General features: G+C 44.0%; 1 protein-coding gene across 1 annotated transcript in view; it reads right to left on the reverse strand.

Moving 5' to 3' along the window:
* Positions 1–561: 561 nt before the first annotated feature.
* ABCB10 (ATP binding cassette subfamily B member 10) overlaps positions 562–21,700 on the reverse strand; it is a 30,112-nt gene continuing 8,973 nt past the window's right edge. The window contains exons 3-13 of the mRNA XM_090263362.1: positions 20,795–20,997; positions 17,534–17,668; positions 16,627–16,773; positions 15,457–15,592; positions 12,140–12,235; positions 10,917–11,126; positions 8,830–8,909; positions 7,314–7,494; positions 4,657–4,700; positions 2,899–2,933; positions 562–2,430 (exon numbers count right to left, since the gene is read on the reverse strand). Of these exons, the coding sequence (XP_090119488.1) occupies positions 2,199–2,430; positions 2,899–2,933; positions 4,657–4,700; positions 7,314–7,494; positions 8,830–8,909; positions 10,917–11,126; positions 12,140–12,235; positions 15,457–15,592; positions 16,627–16,773; positions 17,534–17,668; positions 20,795–20,997 (1,499 nt within the window). The 3' untranslated portion in view covers positions 562–2,198. The remainder of the gene's footprint in view (positions 2,431–2,898; positions 2,934–4,656; positions 4,701–7,313; positions 7,495–8,829; positions 8,910–10,916; positions 11,127–12,139; positions 12,236–15,456; positions 15,593–16,626; positions 16,774–17,533; positions 17,669–20,794; positions 20,998–21,700) is intronic.

Below are 21,700 nucleotides of genomic sequence, written 5' to 3' on the forward strand. Positions count from 1 at the left end.
TCAAACTAAAAAGCTGCATAGCAAAAAATACCATTAACCAAAGAAAAAGGCAACCAACTGCATAGGAGGAGATATTTGCAAATAATACCTCTGATAACAGGTTAATATCCAAACATATAAAGAACTCATACAATTTCAAGAACAAAAATGGGCAGAGGACTTGAACACCCACTTTCCCCAAGACTACATACAAATGGCCAAAAGAGATATAAAAAGGATGCTCAGCTTCACTATTGATAAGGGAAATAAAATTAAAACCACAATGAGATACCACTTCACACCTGCTGGTGGGAGCAGAAACTAGTCCAGACACTTGAGGCAAAAAATGAACAAAGTCACAGACACAGGCAACAGCAGGGTGCTTACTAGAAGCAAAGGGGGATGAGGAGAAGGTGCAGAGGGTGAAGAGAGTCAAATTTATGGTGATGGAGGGAGACTGGCTTTGGATGCAATACACAGACGAGGTGCTATAGAATTTACACTTCCAACTTTTATAATGCTGTTAATGGCATCCCACTAAATTTAATGAAAGGTATCAAAAACAAAAGTGACAGACACAGATAAAGTTCACTATAAATTTTAATTCACAATATAAATGTTACCTAAAGACACACTGAACATCTTGTATTAGAAAATAAAATATAATCAAATTGAATTTTGTAAATACTTCTATGGCACAAAGAGATTTCCTTCAGATCCAACTCTGTAATTGTGTTGCTTTCTGTGAAGCACACCATAACAGCAAACTGTTTAAAGACCACACGTGAAGTTTGTTAAAATGATTGTCACAGATGTACTGTTTACTAACTTAGCAAACACATTTCCTTTATTCATTTTATTCATTAATAAATTCCCTGATGTAGAATGAAATATATTACTCCATGCTTATTATGAAATAGTGGCTTCTTCTTCCAGTGTAACCAGGGAACTAATGGTTACTTAGTACAGGAGAAAACTTCCAATTTAATTATATCGACAGAGTTAATTCTTAGGTCTGGCATCATCAGTGCAGAAAGACCACTTTTTCTTGAGGCAAAAACAAATCAGCAGCATTGACAGGAAGTATGGCAAATCTAATGCTTGTCAGTGTTGCTGTAGGAATTTTTAGGCATTTAGGTGAATAAAACTCCAATTGTAAGTAATAAAAGGGTTATTAATGTCCTCTTTTCAGAACACTCACAAGTTCTTAAGGTTTCTTGATATTCGGTAGAATAGCAAGAACTTCTGAACTTTCTTCAAATGTTTTAAGATTGAAAATTACAGTTATATTATTCAGGTTTTAGCTTCATTAAATGAAATTTCAAAAGTATTTAAATAACTAAAGGCGTAAAATTAGGGTTAGGGATTATAAATTTTTAAAATATAATTTTGAAAACAGGCCTTAGACAACATAATGTAAAATTCATTTTTACATCTCTCTTGATAATACCTGGCAGTTCACGCCTCACTCTCCATAGCACTCATAGAAAGACATATGTGAATAGTGAAAATAGAAGTTTTTCTTGCCAAAGATGGGGCTTCTTCCTCCCCTTTCAAAACTCATCAGGCTCTTGAGCCAAAAATGTTAAAAACCACACACATCCAAACAGTCTCATCCCAGAGGGATGCATACTCCTAAACTCTCACACTTCTGAAGACGCAGGAGATGGAAAATATAAATATTCTCTTTCTGTATGTATAATACTCAGGTTTGCTTCGTGAGAGTATGAGGATAAAATAAATGATTAGATTTTCATCTTCTATTACGCTACCTAGTAACATTCGACCCAAAGTGGGTAGAATACTACCAAGAGAATTACACAGTGATTGGCAAACTGGCCTAAAATAATTAGGCTTTTTATTTATAATTCCCTTTTAAAAGTTGTCTTGTGACAATAACTTCAATCTATAACAGCAGGTAAAAAAAATGAGGTGCCATGCTATATTAAAATATTCCAAGATAAAAGAAAGTACAAAACCTGATAATAACTTCAGTGCTATAGACATTTGGAAAGTTATAATTATTAAAACTCTGAATAAAAAGGTCTTGAGAACAGGTACATCTCAAAATAATAGTTTATATACTTTGAGAAAAATAGGTATATTTCAGTAACTTGAAGTATGATTTACAGATTCCATACCATCTCTAAGTTTTCTTTTCCCTGCAAAGCTGTTGTGCTTTAAAGTCTCTCATATTCAATTTACCAGTAATTACTTCTTTATGCTGAAATAAAACTTTGTTTGTTCATTAATTTTCTGTATATCCCATCTGGTTTTGAAAGCAGTTCTTCATGTTTCCCACATTCAATAATTTTTCCTTGGTCGAGGACAGCCACCATATTAGCATTCTTGATGGTAGACAGACGATGGGCGATAATTAACACCGTTCTTCCTTCCATTAGTCGATCTAGAGCTTCTTGTACAAGGTACTCATTCTCAGCATCCAGCGCACTAGACAGGAAAACCACGTGAGAAAGCAAAGACCTCAGAGCCATGCATACTGTGTATTTACGCATTTCCTCTTACACCAACAGTGAATGTGCCCTGTGATCAAAAGTGTAACTTCCTGGGTCCTCTACATATATTTTATATTATAAAGAAACTATTAAAAAAGTAGTCGGGACTCTAGATTTCCATAGAACTACTGTCACATAAGTAGAAAGCAATCTCCACAGTAGCTGCTTAGGGTGATCAGAGCTCATCACAACTGTGCCTGAATTGGAACCAGAACACGCAGCTCAAGGCTCCACCTGTCCACTGCCTCCCAACGATCATTATTAATTCAGACTCAGTGACTTTAAAATGTAGGGGGGGGTAGGATATTTTCAGCTGTAACACTTTGAGGTGCAGAAAAATAAGTCGTTGGTAAAGGAAGAATTTTGTTTAATACAATTACACATAGTACTAAGATATCCTCACCTGGTTGCTTCATCTAGGAGAAGAATTTTGGGATTCTGAAGAAGGAAAAACATTAAAAACTTTTATTAGAAAAACACACACTGTCAGTAATTAAAATAAATGAAGTATTGTACATGATACAACATGAATGAAGCTTGAAAACTTTCTGTTACGTGAATAAGCCAGACACAAAGTGCTACATGTTGAATGACTCTATCTGTAGGGAACGTCCAGAGTATGCACACCTACAGAACACAATGTGGCTTAGTGGTGACCTGGGGCCAGCATCAGTGGGCAAATAAGGGAGGGGTGTGGAGTGGCTACTAAAGGGTGTGGAGTCTCTTTAGGGATGAGGAAAATGTTCTAAACTTGATTAAGGTGATGGATACACTAAAACCCATTGAATTGTACACTTTTAATATAAGAACTGTATAGTATATGAGTTACATCACAATAAACTGCTACAAGAAAAAACCATAAGTGTCTGATATAAGCAGATGAGTGAAAGAGTTAGAGATGACCTTGAACCACTATTACAGGGATCACTGGACTGGGTATTGTTCGTAGTGCAGTTTTATCCTGCTGGCCAGTCAACTACCAGTGTGAGGTGGCATATAAAGTGAGTTAAGGCAGAGTCTAGACTCTCAAGGTCCTGCTTGTAATTTAGTTAGGAGTAGTAGATAAAACAGAAAAAAATAAGAGTAAGCTGATGTATATAACACATTAAATTCTAGCTTTGCCTAGGAGTTTATCACAAGAAATGAGAACATGTCCACACAAAAACTCACACCATTCATTCACAGCAGCATTACTCACAATGGCCCCAAACCGGAAACAACCCACATGTTCACCAGCCGGTGAATGGATAAGCAAATCGTGGATGGCCACGCAAAGGCAGGCTACTCAGCAACAGAAAGGAGGCCAGTTCTGGTATGCAACATGGAGGAACCCCCAAAACATTGTGCTAGTAAGAGAGGCTGGATGTAAAAGACCCTATTTTGTCTAATTCAATTTATTTGAAATGTCCAAAAAGGTGAACCCAGACAGAAAGCAGGTTAGTGGTGGCCTGAGGCTGGGGCTGGGAATGGGGAGAGGCTATAAATCCTTGTTAGGGTGATAGAGATGTTCTAAAAAAAAGAAGAAATGTTCCTTTTTGTTTTGTGTGATGGTTGAATAACTAAATTTACAAGTCACTGACAGTACACTTAAAATTGTGAGCTTTATAGTATGCAAGTTATGCTTCAATAAACTCTTTTTTTCTTTTAAAAATCATCTATAACCTGAGGAGAGTAAAGGACAGTAGGAAGACTATCATTTCCTAAAAATACAATGTCTGACTTTCATCTAAAATGGCTTTTCCCTCTCTTCTTAGAAGTCTTGTACAAGTATTTTAAGTCTGTATTATTCAATTTAGCAATGGATTACAGATTATATAAGTAAGCATACTTGTACTGTTTTGATATTATGGTAGAATCACTGTTTCACTAGTTAGACCATATGCTTCTTAAAGGCAGGCCTGTGTTACAACTTTTCTCTCTCATGAACGCCAGCACAGTACTGGCCTAATGCCGAAGAAACACCCGTTAAATCTGGACAGCATGCACTCAGTGGGAGTTCTCATGCATCTCTCAGCACAACTGTCAACCATGTATCTACCCTCCGAGGGAGAAGGAGAGGAAGAGGAAGAAGAATTAGAAGAAGAAATATTAAATTACAAATTACAAGGTCTCTAATTAAAAACAATAACAAAAAACCCCAGCCAAGTGGCTCCAAGCTTACCTTAAGCAGAGCACGGGCAATTGCAATCCGCTGTTTCTGGCCACCTGACAAAGACAATTAAAAAAAAAAAAAAATTGAAAGCCTTAACAAAAAGTCTTGGTTATAGGCTTTTCTAATAACCAATGTGGCAATTTAAAGGTCCCTTCTTCCAGTTAGTTATAGCTAAGGTAGATGGTAGAACAGAAATTATTTTTAAATATATTGTCTCCTCATTAAACTCAAAATTAATAATAACGATTATTACCATAGCTAACATTAATTGAGGCGTTCCTATGTACCAGGCATTTTCTTAATGCATACACACATTATCTTATTCTTTTTAAAAATCTCATGAAGTAGATCCCACTACAATTCCCTTTTTCTACCCATGAAAAGCTGAGGCACAAGGTAAGCTGTCCAGGGTCTCCCAGTTGGTATGTGGCAGAGCTGAGGTCTGAGCCTGCAGAGTGAAGGGCTGTGCTTTTAACCACTACACCTCTGTCTCCCTAGCAGACCACCCAACACAGCAAGGAAACCAGAAACTCGCGCTACCCAGAGGCTTCCGAGCAGTGGGTGCAGTAGGCGGGAGCACAGGGCATCAGCGATGCTGGCACTGGCCATTCCACTGTCTGCCTCAGAGTCGCCTCCTGAGACCGTCTGCTCCCAGGTAGTCTCTTCTTTTCCGGGCCCGGGGAAGAAACAGTACATACGTCGTGGTCTGTGTGTATGTATGAAGCTTAGGTAACAGAGTAAGCCATGCTAATTCTCTCTGCTCTTTAAAACTAAAATTCTACTAAAAGCAAAGGAACCACCTGGGGGATGGGAGCAGGGGAAATGTAGACAGGAGGAGGTGGTGAGCAGAAAGTCTGTGATAATTCTCCTTCCTCAACTTTGTCTCACGTCACCTTTTCTCCTTTCCTCCAGGGGACGCTACTCCCAAGTGACAATGGGCCAAGTCTTGGAGAGCAGTACTCAGGACTCACTCCTCCCAACTTATTTTGTTATAGAAGACTCATCTCATTTTTGGTGATGAAAACGTTCCTTTTTGGTCGATTTTATTGGCCAAAAATACTTAGTAATAGCTGGACATTACAGTATTTCATCTAAAAGAAGCTCACCATTTACAGCTGAAGTGTGTGGTGCTGCTAATGTGGACCTCACCGGGGCAAGCTGGCGCCCACCTGCAGGGAGGAAGGAAGTGCTTCCTTCCAGTCTGATTGGTGAGGTCCCAGAGCTCTGGGGCAGATCAGCGGAGTAGCCAGCTGAGGGCTTTGGTGGCTCAGAGACATCCTTGGTGCCAATCAGTGCACTGGGAATCTATTGCTAAATGTCCTTTCTCCCAGAAAGCCAACATAGATGGAAACCTTTGGTTATTTCACTCTGAAACGGAGCTTAAGGATCCTGGCAGAGGGAAGGACATGCAGAATCTGTTCCAAGGGAGAAGTGACGTGCTCATGCAACAGAGTGCAGGTAGCCCCCAACCCCACTCCTTGGCACTCAGTAATGTCACCACGAGTGGCCTGAGCTGGTTTTCTTCTGGGGACATGTTTCAGAGATGCAGTTGTAGCTCACGTTACACAGCAATGTGTAACTCTACTCCTGGAACTTCCCAAATCTAAAAAAATTTTTTCCATCTACTGCCTCTGGTTTTAAAAAGCCATACACAATAAACGTAAAACATTTTGTGTTATATTTGTTGTGGTCGACACCCCAAGTAAAAAGTGCAGCGTTGAAAGGGCTATTGCTCCAGCCCCACCTGGCACGGAGGCACCCACCCCTGCTTAGACAGCTCCATCGATGGAGAACTCGCTGTCGTGAAAGGGAGCACATCTCAGCGTGGGTAATAAAAAAACTCTGTATTTAACCCATTAAACATTTATTTCCTTTTGAGTTCTACTCATTAGCCCACTTCTGGACTCTAAAGCAACAGAAAATAGGTTTTCTTTTTCGCCCCGGAGAGTCTAGCACCCATGATGTAACACAGCAGGCCAGATGTGCTCTGACACCACGGGGGCAGCGGCTGCGCCTCCCCCACTTCCTCCCCCTTCTGTCTGGTGGTGGGCGAGAACCTGCGCCGGGGCCAGATCTGAGCCATGACCTGATCCTGCGCGGTCCCCTCAAGCTAAGAATGGCGTTTACACTTTATTCAGTTGTTTAAAAAACCAACAAAGAAGAATTCTATGTTCAGAGACCACATGTGGCCCATAAAACCTAAAATATTTATTTACTCTCTAGCCCTTTATTGAAAAAGTTTGTCAGCCCCTGGCCTAACATGTACAGTGAAAACTGGGGAATAAAGAACACTTTCAATTTCAATTCTGTTCCTGACTCAGTCTCTGCCTCCCCGAACAAATCACCCTGCCACCCTGTATCTGTCTTGCTTTCTACAGTTTGCAAGGATCTCAAGTAGCAAAACACATCTCTCAGGTGAGAAAAAAGCTGCTGTAGCTGAGTACCACTCAGTGGGACCGTCACTGGGAACTCGGGAGCATCTTGGGGGTAAAAACTGAAGGGAACTGAAGAGCTGTCCATGTGCCAAAAGAGACTTTTAGAAAGTGAGAAGTCTAATTTCATACCCTCAAGGACAGAAACCTAATTAAAAAGTAACATTGCAACATGACATGTTCGGAGACTGTGTAGGAGCAGAGGTTTTGCGACAGAGCAGTAACAGCAGGTACCTGAAAGGAGAACGCCCTTCTCTCCGACCACAGTGTTGAACCCTTGTGGGAAATTTCGGATGAAAGCAGCTGCGTTGGCCACACTGGCCACTCTCTCGACCTGCTCGGCGGTCACCGAAGAAGGGCTGTCCGCACCGTAAGCAATGTTCTCAGCAATTGAGCAGGAAAACAAAATTGGCTCCTACAGATTGGAAATAAAGCATTTCTGACAAACTTCCAAACAGACAGCATCACAGGTGTCTAGTACGGTAATTATATCTAAGAAACTATTAAACTGCTCCCAAAGAATATATGCTATTTTCTTTGTTCTATTTCTTCATGCTTCATAAATTCCCCCAACAGAGTTACTAAAAATTCATGTATTACCATAAACAGGATTGATTTAATCATCTGTGGTTCCCACCACGCTACAGGAAATGAGATCCCGCAGCAGGTGCCTGCACAGTGCCTGGCACACAGTAGGCACTTTATAAATGCAAGTTCCCTCTCCTTGGGAATTGTGAGGTACTGGAAGACCACAGGGCCACCTGCCTTCCACTAAGGATGTTAGTTATTGAAATATACACAAACCAGATGGGAACATGACATTTTGACAGAACTCTATGGAGTGATCCTAAAAAGCAAATAAACGTTCAGCTTTCCTCTATCCCATATATAACAGGCACCACTGCTATCCTCACACTTCCGAGCAACCCCCATCCCTGCCCCACCTGCCCCAGTGGAAGGGGCTAAGCATCAGGTCTGAGGAGAAGCTCAGCAGCAGCAGAGGCTCAGGTTTGTCTGCTGTGCACACATCTGGTAATGAAAATGTGAACAGCTGTGTCAAATTTCCCTGCACCAAGTGGTCTCCCGAAAACAGCCCCATCCAAGTGGCCGCACTACGTTAATCTGCCGCCTTGGAACTGCAACCTCCTGCGGGGGGCCTGGCTCCTTCCTGTCACAGTCGTCTTGGCTGGCTTCTTGCTAAAACCCTTTATGCCCAATGGTAGCCTAAGGGTGGTAATAAAAATGGGAATCGGGGAAGAGTCAGTAGAAGCTAAAAAGTTAGCTTTTCTCCCCATCTTCTAGACCAGCGGTCCCCAACCTTTTTGGCACCAGCGACTGGTTTGAGGAAGACAATCTTTCCATGGACTGGGTTGAGGGGATGGTCTTGGGATGATTCAAGCGCATTACATTCAAGCTCACCTCCTGCTGTGCTGCCCGGTTCCTAACAGGCACGGACCAGTACTGGTCTGTGGCCTGGGAGTTGGGGACCCCTGTGCTGGACTATCTGCATTACAAATTCATGCCAATGCCAGTGTTTGATAAAAAGTTGATGCTTCAACTGGATAAAGTGCTTAAGGTCTCAAGGAAGCAGCACTTTACAAACCCAGACAATCTGCCATGTGAGACTGGTTTAATACATCTGGAAAACTTCCAGTCTTTCTCTTTTGAGAGAGTCTAGACCAAGCAAAAAGCAAATGACAAAAGCAATTTTAAAAGAAAGTACAATAAAAATAAACCCCTTTCCTCCTACCTGACTCACTGTCCCAATCTTGGATCTCAGCCAGACTGGATTTAGCTGACGGATATCATGGCCATCAAGACTGATAGTTCCTTGTAGAGAGAAAAGGAAAGTCACTGAGCGTCATTGGGCCAATGACTAATGTAAAGACAGAAAGGAGCTGGTGGGAAAATGCCAGACTCAGTTTTTCAAGGTATACTCAAAATCTCCAAACAGAACCGAAACTGACATATGTCGTGGACTTTCAGAGCTAACAGGCCTTTCTGACCACCCACATCTGCTGACCCTGCAGTGGTCAGCTGGCAGGCCCATCAAGCTTGTCTACCAGGCTCACCTTCCTGCAGAGGCTGCAGACAGCTTCCTGGAGTAACTCAGGGCTCCACAGTAAGATGCACCTGTGCAAGGCTTTGATTCGGAAGACTTGCAAGGGGACCCTGGCAGAAGTGCAAGCCGTGAGGTGTCCCCTTGCACAAATATTGGCAGGTGGCACAGCTTTGAAGCTGGCACCCAGGACCCTGGCTGCCTAATTCTGCAGCTTCCTGACCATGTAACCATCAGCAACTACCTTGAAGGCCTGGCTCTGCTGTGACATTCTGCGAAGTGTCCTGGAAGTTCAACTGTGCCAGTAATTTTTGAGCTCTTTTATTGCTCCTTAAAATATCTTTTCCTACATAAACTCAGCTGGAAGAGAATCTGTTCTCTGAAATGGAAAATCTTATGGATGCTGTGGCAGAGTTTTTAAATGATGAGGTGATACTCTGACCTTAGCTAACAGAATTAATTCTACACATTGAGGGGATTTGATAATGCTGAGTGATGACAGCAACTAGCATAAGAAATGCCATCCCTTCTTAGGGATGTGTAATTCACAAGCCAGCTGTAAGCATTCATAAGCTGGCAAAAACCTGAGGTCTTTTACTATAAAAGTACAAGTGCTCTATAGGCTACACAAAGCAGGAATTTAAGTGTAATTTCTCTTCTTGATTTATTTACTCACCTAATTTATTCACCGTGATGAAGGAACTAGAGAATCAATGTTTTTATTTTATTTACACAACCTAACTAGGATTTTTCTAAACTCAGAATTTATAGCAAGTAGAGAGTAAATCAAGACAGTGACCCCAGAGGCAAAGAGTGTATTAACACCCATTATACACAGTTGGTGATTCTGTGGGTCAGAATCTGCAAGTCAAAAAAATTACCTGGCATATAACCAGCTCTCACATTGTTTTAAACAAAAAACACAGGTACAAAGACCACAAGACATACTCTTTAAACTCATGATTTGATTATTACTAACAGTTATCTTCTTGTTGAAAAACATCATTGTTTTCTCAATCAAAAATTAAATCAATACATATAGAATATCTACTCCAGAACTGGACCTGAAGGCTATAAACCTTGTAACTATGTGTGGTGATGGATGTAAACTCGATGTAGTGTGATCATTTTGCAATATATGCAACTACCAGATCATCATGTCATACACCTGAAATATATGTCAATTATATCTCAATAAAAAGGATATAAAGAAGTAAAATTATGTGTCCTTGGCTCTAAAAGATGCTATAGTCCAGCTAAACATAAAAACCAGAATGAGAAAAATCCATTAAGAAAATCCTTCCTTTCTCAAGCAGCTTCCCCAGAGAAGTCACAGAGAAGGGAATCACTGAGTGGCAAATCCTGTTTGCACGAGAACCACCAAGCTTCCAGGGAGCTCCCCAGGGCTCCTGACTCCATGGTGCTGGTGGAAGGGGTCGGGAAGAGGGGGTTGTGGTGCTTGTAGCTGCTGAGCAGGCTCCTCCGGGAGGGGCACCGGAGACCCCAGCATGGGAGAGGAGGAGGAAGAATTCCGGCAGTCACTCAGGACTTGAAGAGGTCTGACCGAAATATACAAAACACCTGAAGGGCCCTCTGTATGAGCTGCCACAATCCCTTTTAGGGATACCTTTGTTGAAGGGATTTCTTTCCCAGGAACAAAGCCTCTGGCACTCCGAACTCTCCGAGGACAACTCTTCGCATCATCTGACCCTTTCTCAGGGCACAGGAGTAAGATGGGCCCAGGCCAGGCCTCCTGCCCTTCCATGCGGGGAACTCACCAGAAGTGGGGTCATATAGCCTCAGCAGCAGGGAAACCACCGTTGATTTGCCAGAACCACTGGGGCCGACCAGCGCTGTGACAGATCCTGATGGGATAGAAAGGCTGAAATCCTGGAATATGGGCACCTCTGGGCGAGCTGGATAGGCGAAATGCACATTCTTGAACTCCAAAGCACCCTGGAAGCTTTTCTCATTCAAGATAAGCCCCTCTGAAACATAAGACGGAATACTGATTACTTAGGGCAAAGCTCCAGGTCACAGCTGAACTTAGCGCCCACTCGTCTGACTACAGATGGCAGCCCCGCCACAGCTGGTCCTGGCGTAGGTGCTCTTACTGGGCAAGTCAGGAACAGACCCGTGTCTGGTGCTCACCCTGAGCCTGCCCTGCACGCGCTCTACCCAGGCACGTTCACGTGCTGTCCTGTTTCATGCCCAGTCCTGAGAGGTAGAAATGACTGTCCCAGGTCCACTGACAGGACACCGTGGCTCAGGGACAACAGCCTGCCCAAGCTGCCACGCCCCCTGTAGCTCCCTTGCTCCAGGGTTGATCTGATCTGCCCTCCATCACCGTTCTAAGAGAATGATGATACACACGTGGGCACTGCACAACAGCCATGGAGCCAGAGGGGTATTACCTTGGGCTTACTCCCTCCAGCCTATGACCCTGGACAAGACCGGGTGTTCACTAACGATGTCCTAGGAGTCAGTGAGGATTTGGGAGCGGTGACTGCTCCCATGCTCTTCTCCCGAGCCCTGTGTACTGGTTTCCAGGGAAGCAGCTGATGAAGGAGATGGCTCTCAACAATTAGTATCAGCACTCCCTGTCCCACCCCACAAAGCCAGGAAATTTAGAGGCTTTTATGTGTGTGAGGCCTCTTCCTTCTCTCCTGTCCCCCACACAAACATCAAAGTCAGGAAGGAAACAGATCTGGTGGACTGTCCAGGGCCCTTCCTATCAGCACACCTGGGCTGCCATCCTGCTGTCTGCAATAGCAAGTCACCTGCAGGGAGTAAACAGTGGGCAGCAGACCATGTGGTCAGCCTGATACTTTCAGGGAAATTCCTGGGCCCACCCCTCTGATGACACTTTCCCTGCCATGGGGCAAGGACGACCTCTGAGTCATGCCCCTCCTTCACAGGTAGGGCAGGGAGCTGGCCTAACTGTCCAAAGTCACAGGTGTTCAATCCCAATGAAGAAGAACAAAGGCCATTTCAGACCCACCGTTAAAAGGAAGCTCAGGCTTTCTCTCGAGCAGCTCCCAGAGGCGGCTCCCAGCTCCCAGTCCTTTCATCAGCTCCGAGTAGAAGGAGCTCAGACCTGAGGATGAAAAGCTAACATCCATAACTGGTACCAGGGAACAGACACCACTACTCCCATCCCTCTGGGACAGGTAACGATTTGCTTTTAATATAAAACTTGTTACTTTCAGAAAAGGATTTGAGGTAGCTACCTGGAATCCATGTTCCGAATTCCCTCTGTCTCATACCCTGTTTCCCTTCAGCTATCACTCATGGCTGTGGGGGTGTAAAATGGTACAGTCACTTTTGGAAGACAGTTTGGGAGTGTCTTAGAATATTAAACCTACTCTTACCATCCGATCCAGCATGAAGACTCTTGTTCATTCAAAACCCTGCATGCGGATATTTACAGCAAATTTATTTATAATTGCCAAAACTTGGGAGGAGTTAAGATGTTCTTCAGCAAATGAGTGGATAAATAAACCTTGGTACATCCAAACAATGGAATATTATTTAATGCTAAGAAGAAATGAGCTACCAAGCCATGAAAAGACATGGAGGAACCTTAAATGCATATTATTAAGTGAAAGAAGCCAGTGTGGAAAGCCTACACCCTGAATGATTCCACCTATATGACGTTCTGGAAAAGGCGAAACTATGGGGACAGGAAAAAGATCAGTGGTTGCCAGGAGTTAGGGGAGGGAAGATGAACAGGCAGAGCACAGAGGGTGTTTAGGGCAGTGAAATACTCTGTACGATACTGTCACAGTTTGCCCAGACCCACAGAACGTACCACACCGAGATGAACCCTAATGTAACTATAGACTTGGGTGGTAATGATGTGTCAATGCAGGTTCACTGATTGTGACAAATATACTCCTCTGATGGGGGACGTTGGTGGCGTGGGAGCCTGTGCTTATATAGGGGCAGGAGCTATATGGAAAATCTCTGTAATTTCTGCTCAATTTTGTTGTGACCCTAAAATTCCTCTTTAAAAAAGTCTATTAACTGTAAGGAAGAAAGAGGGCAGACAGGGAGAGAGATAAGAAGGTAGGAAGAGAGGTGAAGAGAAGGAGTAAGTGCAACACAGCCAAGGGTGTAGACTTGAAAAACAAAGCCAAAGTGGCCCTGGGTAAACACAGCGTGGGCTATTCATATGCTGGAGTAGTATTCAGCCATGAACTTTGAAAACATTATGCTAAGTGGAAGAAGCAAAACACAGAAAGCCTCAGAGTATGTGATTTCACGTCTATGAAATGCCTGGAGTAAGTAAGTACACAGAGACAGACAGCAAACTGCGGTTGCCAGAGCCTGTGGGAGGGAGGGGTGTGAAGACATACTGCTCAATGAGGATGCGCTTTTCTTCTAAGGTTATGAAAATATTTTTGAACTAAACAGAGGTGGTAGTTGCACAACATTGTGAATATAGTAAATACCACTGAATTGTTAACTTTAAAATGGTTAATTTTAAGTTGTGTGAATCTCACCGCGATAAAAAAATCAGTACATAAGAAAAAATCCTTGGGGTTCAGTAGATGTAAGAACATTCTCTGGTACAAAATAAACAAGCATGCTTTTTTTCAAACAGCACTTCTGACCTTCTCTTAGCAGAAAGTTTATTGTAAAATTTGGTTTTTATTATTTCAGTATGCTGTTCTAAGCAAAAACCAATATTTTAAAAAATCGTATTTATTTCTTGCTTGCAGATCCATTACAGAATTACTATCAACAATGAGCTTCACAAAAGCAGTGAAAATCCAACTCAACTAGTCAAGTTAAATTCCCATGGCCGTGGTGCCTGTCTAGGTTGTCAATGTGGGGAAAGCGGGGGACAGTCCTACAGATCCACCCACCCTCACTCCTCCATCACCAGATGACAAGTGCTACACAAGACCATTGACCAGGCTGTGGGATAGCCTGTGACTAGCAAAGTCAAGTCACCCTGAAGTCTTGTGCACAGACGCACCTCCTGTAACCAGGAAATAGGTAACTGACCCCCGGTGGACGAGAACTGTTTCCAACCGATTTCTGTGTGAGGCACCATTGTGGACTTGCCAGAACAAAGGGCAGGGCAGTGGAACACCAAGACCAGAGTTGGTTTCTATTAGGTCAAGCAGCATGGAGAAAAGAGGGTGGGGGAGAGGAGGGGCTAGGAAAGAACAAATCAACTGTGGCAGAGAATGTGAGATTGGGGGAGGGGGCAGGAGGAAAGCTCCTGCACAAGTGTGGAATGTGAGCGGAAGGGCCACAGAGGGGGACATGGTGGGAGGTAAATCCGTGCTGAGGTGGGACGGAAGACTTCGAGGAACATGACCTCACAGGTGCGGGGCCCTACAGCCTAGCAGGCTCAACCCAGGGGATGGAGCAACGGAGCAACACCGCTATGGCTGGACGCTCCCGAAGGATGCTCTCGCCTCTCAAGCGACTCAGCAGCCGGAACTGTCTTCATTGGGTTTTTCTTCCAACCAGCCAGCAGAACCAAAATGCTACTTTTAGGGGTCTCTGGAAATCTCAGTCTAGAAAATATCCCCAGTTGCCTGCAGATGTCTAAGTAATAGCCTTTACCTTTCGCCAGTAGACACAAAATTCTGAAAATAAAAATCTCACGCCCGTGTGGGGTTCTCAAGTTCCATTAATCAGACCTCAAGCTATTTACCTAACCTTTCCACCTCGGTTTTTAAAGAGAGGAAGAAAAACAAAAAGCAGGAAATCATTTGCCCCTTGTTGGCTGGGGATGCAGGAAAGGAACAGAAAACTTCACAGCCTTCACACAGCTTTGCCTCCCTTCACGCAGGGACGGACCATAAAAGCTGAACTCAGAGATTCTTGACAAAAGTAAGCAACTCTGTTTCTAGCTCTTTCCAATTTGTATTTTTTGATTGTTCATCAGTTTTGGACATGGTTGACTTTGTGCAAAGGAATTTTACTCCCCAGTCATGCAACAAGCCCACCATAGAACTGCGGATTTCCTGTGCTCCACTGTCCAGGGCGTCCTTCCTCCTCCCCACATTCATTCTGCAACTCAAGTGAACTGCTTCTAAGAGACTCCGAGCTCAGTGACACGTGGCCTCTAAAAATCCTAAATTTCCCAACCAAGGAACTGCTTGCCTACGTGGGAGGATCTCATGCATATCTTTATTTTTTCTTTTAAAGTCCAGTTGGAATAACATTCTAGGAAACAGTTTTTTCAGGGGCAGTTCATTGCTGAGAGATGGAGTAATAGGAAAGTTAAGTTTTTATTCCAGAAACTAGAATCTGACATGCCATTTGTAACTCCCCAAGACTATTTAAATTACATACCTCCGATGCTTAATCCAACCCAGAAAGCATACATTAGGAAGGAAGAGAGTTCGCCCACGGTCATGTGGGCGCTGCCCATCAGCAGCCCTCCTTTGTACAGGACGGAAAGCACGATCAGGTTCCCGGAGAGCCCAGTCTGTTGAAGGAAGAAAACACAGAACTCAGGGGGAAACCAAAGACTCCAAATGCAAAAAGCATTAAAATGGCCTATAATTTCCTTTCTGCATTTATCACAGCAAGACTTTTCCAAAATATTATGTTTTTATCTAAATTTCAAATAAAAAACTCTTAAAATATTGCAAAATTGAAAGAAATCATCTTATCATCACAGAAAGCTAGAACCTAAGTCACCCATCAGATTCCTATTTTACTCCACTCAGTTTGCAAAGGAAAAAAGCAATATCAAGGATTCCTGCCCTACCTGGAGGCAATAAACACAGAGCTCACGTGTTTATATGTTCTAATGTGACACACTGGGCAAAGACCGGAATGAGAAGTTGGAGTCCGGGATCTCTGACACACCTCGGCCTGGGTTGGATGGGTGGTCTCTGCTAAGTGTTACCTTCTCAGGGCTTCTGTTCTCTCTCTGATCTGTTGAGTCACAGCCATTATTGAATCACCTCTAAAGTTGTTTCCAATTTGAACACACTAGGAATTTGCCCTCACGGTGATTTTCTAGTTCAGAGTCCAATCTGAGCTCTGGTGATCAATGTGATCAATTATTTTTATACTTCCTTAAAATACGCCAAGGGGATTTGGTTACCCCTTGTGGGTCTCACGCTGCCTGCATCAGAATGGCGTGGAGGAGCTGTTAAAACACACGTTGCTGACCCCACCGCAGCTTCTAATTCAGGAGGTCTGGAGTGGAGCTGAGAGTCTGCATGTCTAACCAGCTCCACTAACCAGTGAGGCTGATACGGCTGGTCCAGACCACACTTTGAGAATCCCTGCCTGACCCCTCCCTGTTCAGTCTCACCACCCATTCATTGCCTTTTCTTTAATTACATTTACTTGTTTTCCTCTTCTTTCACAAAAATATTTTAAGAAAGGCACTTCGTAGTCTGGAGGTAGAACAGAATCATTCTCTATTTATGGCAAGGGTCACAGAATAAAAATCTCTCCTGATCATAACATCCACCTTTTCTACTTGTTCCAAAATGATGCACTTACTGCTCCGAAGAAGCCAGCCCGAGCGAATGCCTCTTTCCTTGCTAACTGCATCACGTAGTCCACTTTGCTGGTGTATTTCTCTATTTCAGTCATTTCTTTCCCAAAAGCTCGAACAGTTCTTATATTTCCAATACGTTCCTCAGCTAGCTGGGAGCATAACAAAACCACTTCAGGGTGGGTAAAGTCACATCTCAAGATTGTTAGAGAACCAGTTAAAACATGGCTCTCATTTTTAAGGCACTGTCGATGGAACATTCCTTGTGATACATGATAATTCAAAAATAGGTTGCAAAGGAAAGGATAGAGAACGATCTTATTTTTGGAAACACAGATCTATACTTATGCATGTCATATATAAAGGTAGATAAAAAGATAAACGGGAGGGTAGGGAACTAGGTACAGAAATATATCCTTATGCAGAGGAAAAAATATATGAAAAGGACAGAGTCCAAAATGTTAACAACAATAATTGTGAGGCTGGATTATGCATCTTATTTTTTCTCTTTATGTTTTCAAACTTTCAATGAGAAACATTCATGGTTTTTGTGTTATAAAAATGTAACAATTATTTTTAATTTTTATAAAAGACAATATTGCACAGCATTGCAAAGCTACCTTTACTAATTAATGAAGAATGGAGTGTCATCCAGAAAGTTTTTTGAAAATATGATTAGCTTTTTTGTTCTACAAGAAACAGTGATGGTAAGAAGTAAGAAGACCATACAATATGGTCTATGACATGAGGGTAGTAATCTAGTCTAGAAAGCAGAGTATTTTAGGTATCTAGGATCTTGGGGTCTAACAGAAGGAGAAGTACTTTTTGAAAAGCAGGTTTCTTAGGGTCTGCCAACTGGTGCCTTGGCTCTGAGCTCATTCAATGGAGACCATGCCAAGGAAGGGCCTTTACCTGAGTGGCTTGTGCCAGGGAATCCTGAGTGACTTTGGTCAGTTTCCGTAGGTATCGTCCATAAATCACAGCAAGGATGGATATTGGAGGCACCACACTCAAAACAAAAGTCGCCAGGTGAGGTGAGACAAAAAACTGTCAAAAACAAAGCCAAAAGGTGTTTGTTACACAGAGTAGTATGAAGTTCTCATTACCTGCTGTAGGGGAGTATGTGTTTCAATGAACAGACAGGCTTCCAGGTACTGCCTCAGTGCTGTACACCCTGCACTGGTGGAACTTTTCAAACATTGTCAATCTTCATAAAACCCATGAGTGTTCAACCTACCACACAGGAAGGACGTGATCAATCAAGAGCTGCTGAAGAAAGGGCGGGAATAGTCTACCCTCCATGCTGTGCCATTCCTGGTGCAATGCTGTGTCCATGAGATCATGCCATTCAATACCAGGATGGGAGGGAGGGAAGGAGGCCCATAGTTCTCATGCTGCCCAGACCACACCAGGAATTCTGTGTTCAAGTCTGGATTGCGTCGAGGACACTGAACCAGAGCAATGTGTCCCACTGAAATGACCAAGATGGCAGAGACCCCAAACACCTGCATCACGTGACAGACAGATGAAAGAGAGTTGGGGGGAGGATATACCTAACAAGTGGGAGAAAAGTTACAACGGTTTCCAAGGCTCAGTGCACAGTGGATCTGAACTCATGACAAGGGGGAGATTCCAAACTGTTGGAGTAGCTCAAAGAGGAAATAGGCTTCTAGAAGCAACATGGTGGGGCTTCCTGTCATTCCTGCAAGGCAGTGATTGTAGTTTACACAGTACTATCATCCCTTCATCAGATTATTAAAATCTGTCAAATCTCATTTGCACAGAAGATAGTATTATCAGTACGAGGCTGTCCTAAAATGCTGAGAGAAGGTTGCAGACTGAAATGGACAGCAATGGACAAACAACCAGTCATTCGTCCATGTACTCATTCAGCAACTCATTACTGCCTGCCTGCCTGCAGCAAACACAACTCCAGGCGCCTGGGAGAGAAACGGCCTGCACCGAGTTTCACTGGAGGGGACAGGAAAGCTGACACAGAGCACGCAGGTGAAAGAGAGGTAATAATGCAGGTATAATGCGGTCTCGGAAGAGCAAGTGCACAACGGCCCTGAGACAGGAATGACCCACCTTGAGCAGAGCAGCCACACAGTCCAGCAGGCACTGGGATGAGGGTCACCACAAGGACACGCGTGGGGGCAGTGGCGCGACCAGGGCAGACCTGACAGTTCTGGGCCCTGAATGCACCTAAGCTCGAGGGAACCAAGTGCATGGGAGTCCTCTGCAGGGGGCAGGAGTGCCCATTGGGGTTCCCCAGGCCCTGAGCGGTCTGTCTCAGAACCAGCTACCTCCTCATTAGTAATAAGCTTCTGAAGACTAATGGGTCCTGTCACCAGAAGGAACGCTGAAGTAGCAGGAACACACATCTGAATGCCAGGCAGGAAGATCCTGCGACTAGATTACCAAACTGGCACTATGGCACCGACATCATTAGGCTCTTGTGAGTAGGCTAACCATGGATCAGGTCCAGGGAGCTGTGCCAGGGAAACAAAGCCTACTTCTCCTCCCCCAGAGCTGAAGACCAGGTCCCAGGCGATGCCATGTGACAAGGCCCTGCAGTGGGCGGAATGCTGGTGTTCCCCCCAAATTTACATACTGAAGCCCTAGTCCCAGTGTGGCTATATTTGGAGATGGAGCCTGCTCTCTGCACACAAACACTGAGGAGTGGCCATGTGAGCACGCAGCAAGATGGCAGCCGCCTCTAAGCTGGGAAAAGAGGCCTCTGAATGAACCTACTTTGCCAACACTGTGATCTTGAAACTTCCAGGCTCCATAACTATGTTGTTTGAGCGACTCATTCTGCGGTCCTTTGTTATTGCAGCCTGAGCTAAGACAGGCCCTTTCTGATTAGCCATCTGAACTATCTCTGTTATAAAAAAAAAAAAAAAAATGCTCCCAGCTCTTCCTGAGCCCCAGAACTATTGTTATTTGGATATGAAGCTTCAGTGTAGGAGGGGTCTTCTTCCAGAGCTTTGCTTCTCTCTTGACTGGGAAAATATGAGATTTCAAAGCAGTTTTCCATTCTATAAGTTAGATTTAAAGGCTCATGCTGGCAACACATTGTTCTGCTCTGGCCTACATGCTACATGGGACGCAGAGAGGAGAAAAACCCAAGCTTTTCCACTTGTGAGGAAGGATGAGTTCCAGTCCTTATTTTAGAAGTCTAGAATTGTGCTGTCTAAAATGTCAGCCTCATGTGGCTGCTGAGTACTTGAAATGTGGTCAGTGTGACTGAGGAACTGAATTTTTAATTTTAGTTGGAAAACTTGGTATGTCAACCTTTTTCAATTGCAAATTTTATGAAATCTGAATACAGATCAAGTATTTCCAGTGAAATTTAATATCTGAATTGAGATGTTTCATAAGTATAAAATACACACTGGATTTTGAAATTTTAATATGAAAAAGTAATATAAAATATCTGATTAATGATTTTGATATTAATTACATGTTGAACTGATAATAAAATATATTATTAAGTAAAATACATTAAAATTAATCTCATCTTTCTTTTTGTTCTTTAAAAAGGGGCCACTAGAAAATTTTAAATCACATATGTGGCTTGCATCACGTTTCTACTGACCAGCAGCGCAGGTCTGAGGGGGTGCATGGTTTGCGGAAGTGAGGCAGGTGCTCAAGCCAGTCAGTTAGAAAAGGAACAAAGGCTAGGGGAGCAGAGAGAGCTCCCCTAAAGGAGGACAGATGGACTTGTGTCCAGGAGGATGGAGCTGATCCTCCCTCCTCTGAGAGGAGGAAAGGAAGCGATCCCTCGACCCCCAGGAGAGCAGGGCAGTGTCACTGCCTGTGGAGAAGGGTGTGTAACCTCCTGTCTTTCCCTTAACCCACTGCTCAGCCCCCAGAGGGTGGCTGCCACCTGTTGGTCTGCCTTCCCGCAGTCTCAGAAAACCCAGGCAATGGCGTAATCTTTCTAAACCCAACGGTCCACTCTGCAGATAAGATCTCCTTCTGGGGAAATGTAAGGCAAGAGGCCGTGGGGGAAGAAGCAGTCTGTGTGTTCCTGCAGCCTCGGTGGCAGCGCTCTGGGCTAGATGGCCCCCGAGCAATCAGAGCAGCTCACCCTGAGCTCAGCCCACGCGTCAGAGGCCTGGCGCAGGCCCGGACAGGAAGGTGTCGATGAGAGCCAGGCCAACATACCATCATGCCAATACCGACAGAAGCCTGGGCCCCGGCCCTGAGCCCGTCCGAGAGGTTTTCAGTCACCGAGCGCCCCAGGAGCGCAGTGTCTGAGGACAGGCGGTTAATCAGTTCTCCTGTGCGAGTCTTGTCAAAGAAAGAAACCTCCTGCCTCAGAACGGAGGAGAATAACGAGGCTCTCAACCTATTCACAATGCGCTGACCTGCAAAAGGAAACAGAAACGGTATCAGCTTGGGTCCAGACTCCTTCCTAATGCACAGCAGCTTGGCCCGATGCTATCACATCTGGTGCCCTATTGATCCCTTGGGAACAGACTCAGCTGAGCCGTGGCAGATGGACAGGCGGGTTCGAGGAATGAGTATTACTTTCCCTTAGTAACTACAGACTGTGGATGCTGAGGAGAGGCTAGAGTGATAATATAAACAACGTGACTGATTCTTAAAAAATATTATTTACAAAGAAATTTTACTACATGAACTGCTCAAAAGCTAACTGCCTTTTTCCTTGGCAACCCTTTTCTGTATTTAACTTCCAAGTGATAACAACTGGTTCATTATCTACAGAGTATTTATTGTATTAGCTAAATGGCAAGCAACCGACTTAGAGTCGGGTGTCCCGGCTCAGTCATTATCGTGTGGTCACCTGCCTGGTGACAGCCTGGCCTGACACAGACACCCTGTCACCCAGCCCCTACTGAAGGGGAAACACACGCCTGGAGCAGCCCCTGAAAGAGGCCCCGAGCTCCAGCCTCCCAAGTGAAGGCTTTGTTCTCAAACCGCCCAGGAAACAGACAGGGCTATTCCCCTGGCCGCTCAACTCCCGTTCATGTGGAAGGAGAACTGAGACGAGAGCACCGATCTAGAACAGCTCATAGCTCCCACATCTGGCCGGCGTGCCCACTGAAT

Source organism: Furipterus horrens, unplaced genomic scaffold (genome assembly GCF_987537825.1).
Source record: "Furipterus horrens unplaced genomic scaffold, mFurHor1.1.pri manual_scaffold_15, whole genome shotgun sequence".
NCBI classification, from domain to species: domain Eukaryota; kingdom Metazoa; phylum Chordata; class Mammalia; order Chiroptera; family Furipteridae; genus Furipterus; species Furipterus horrens.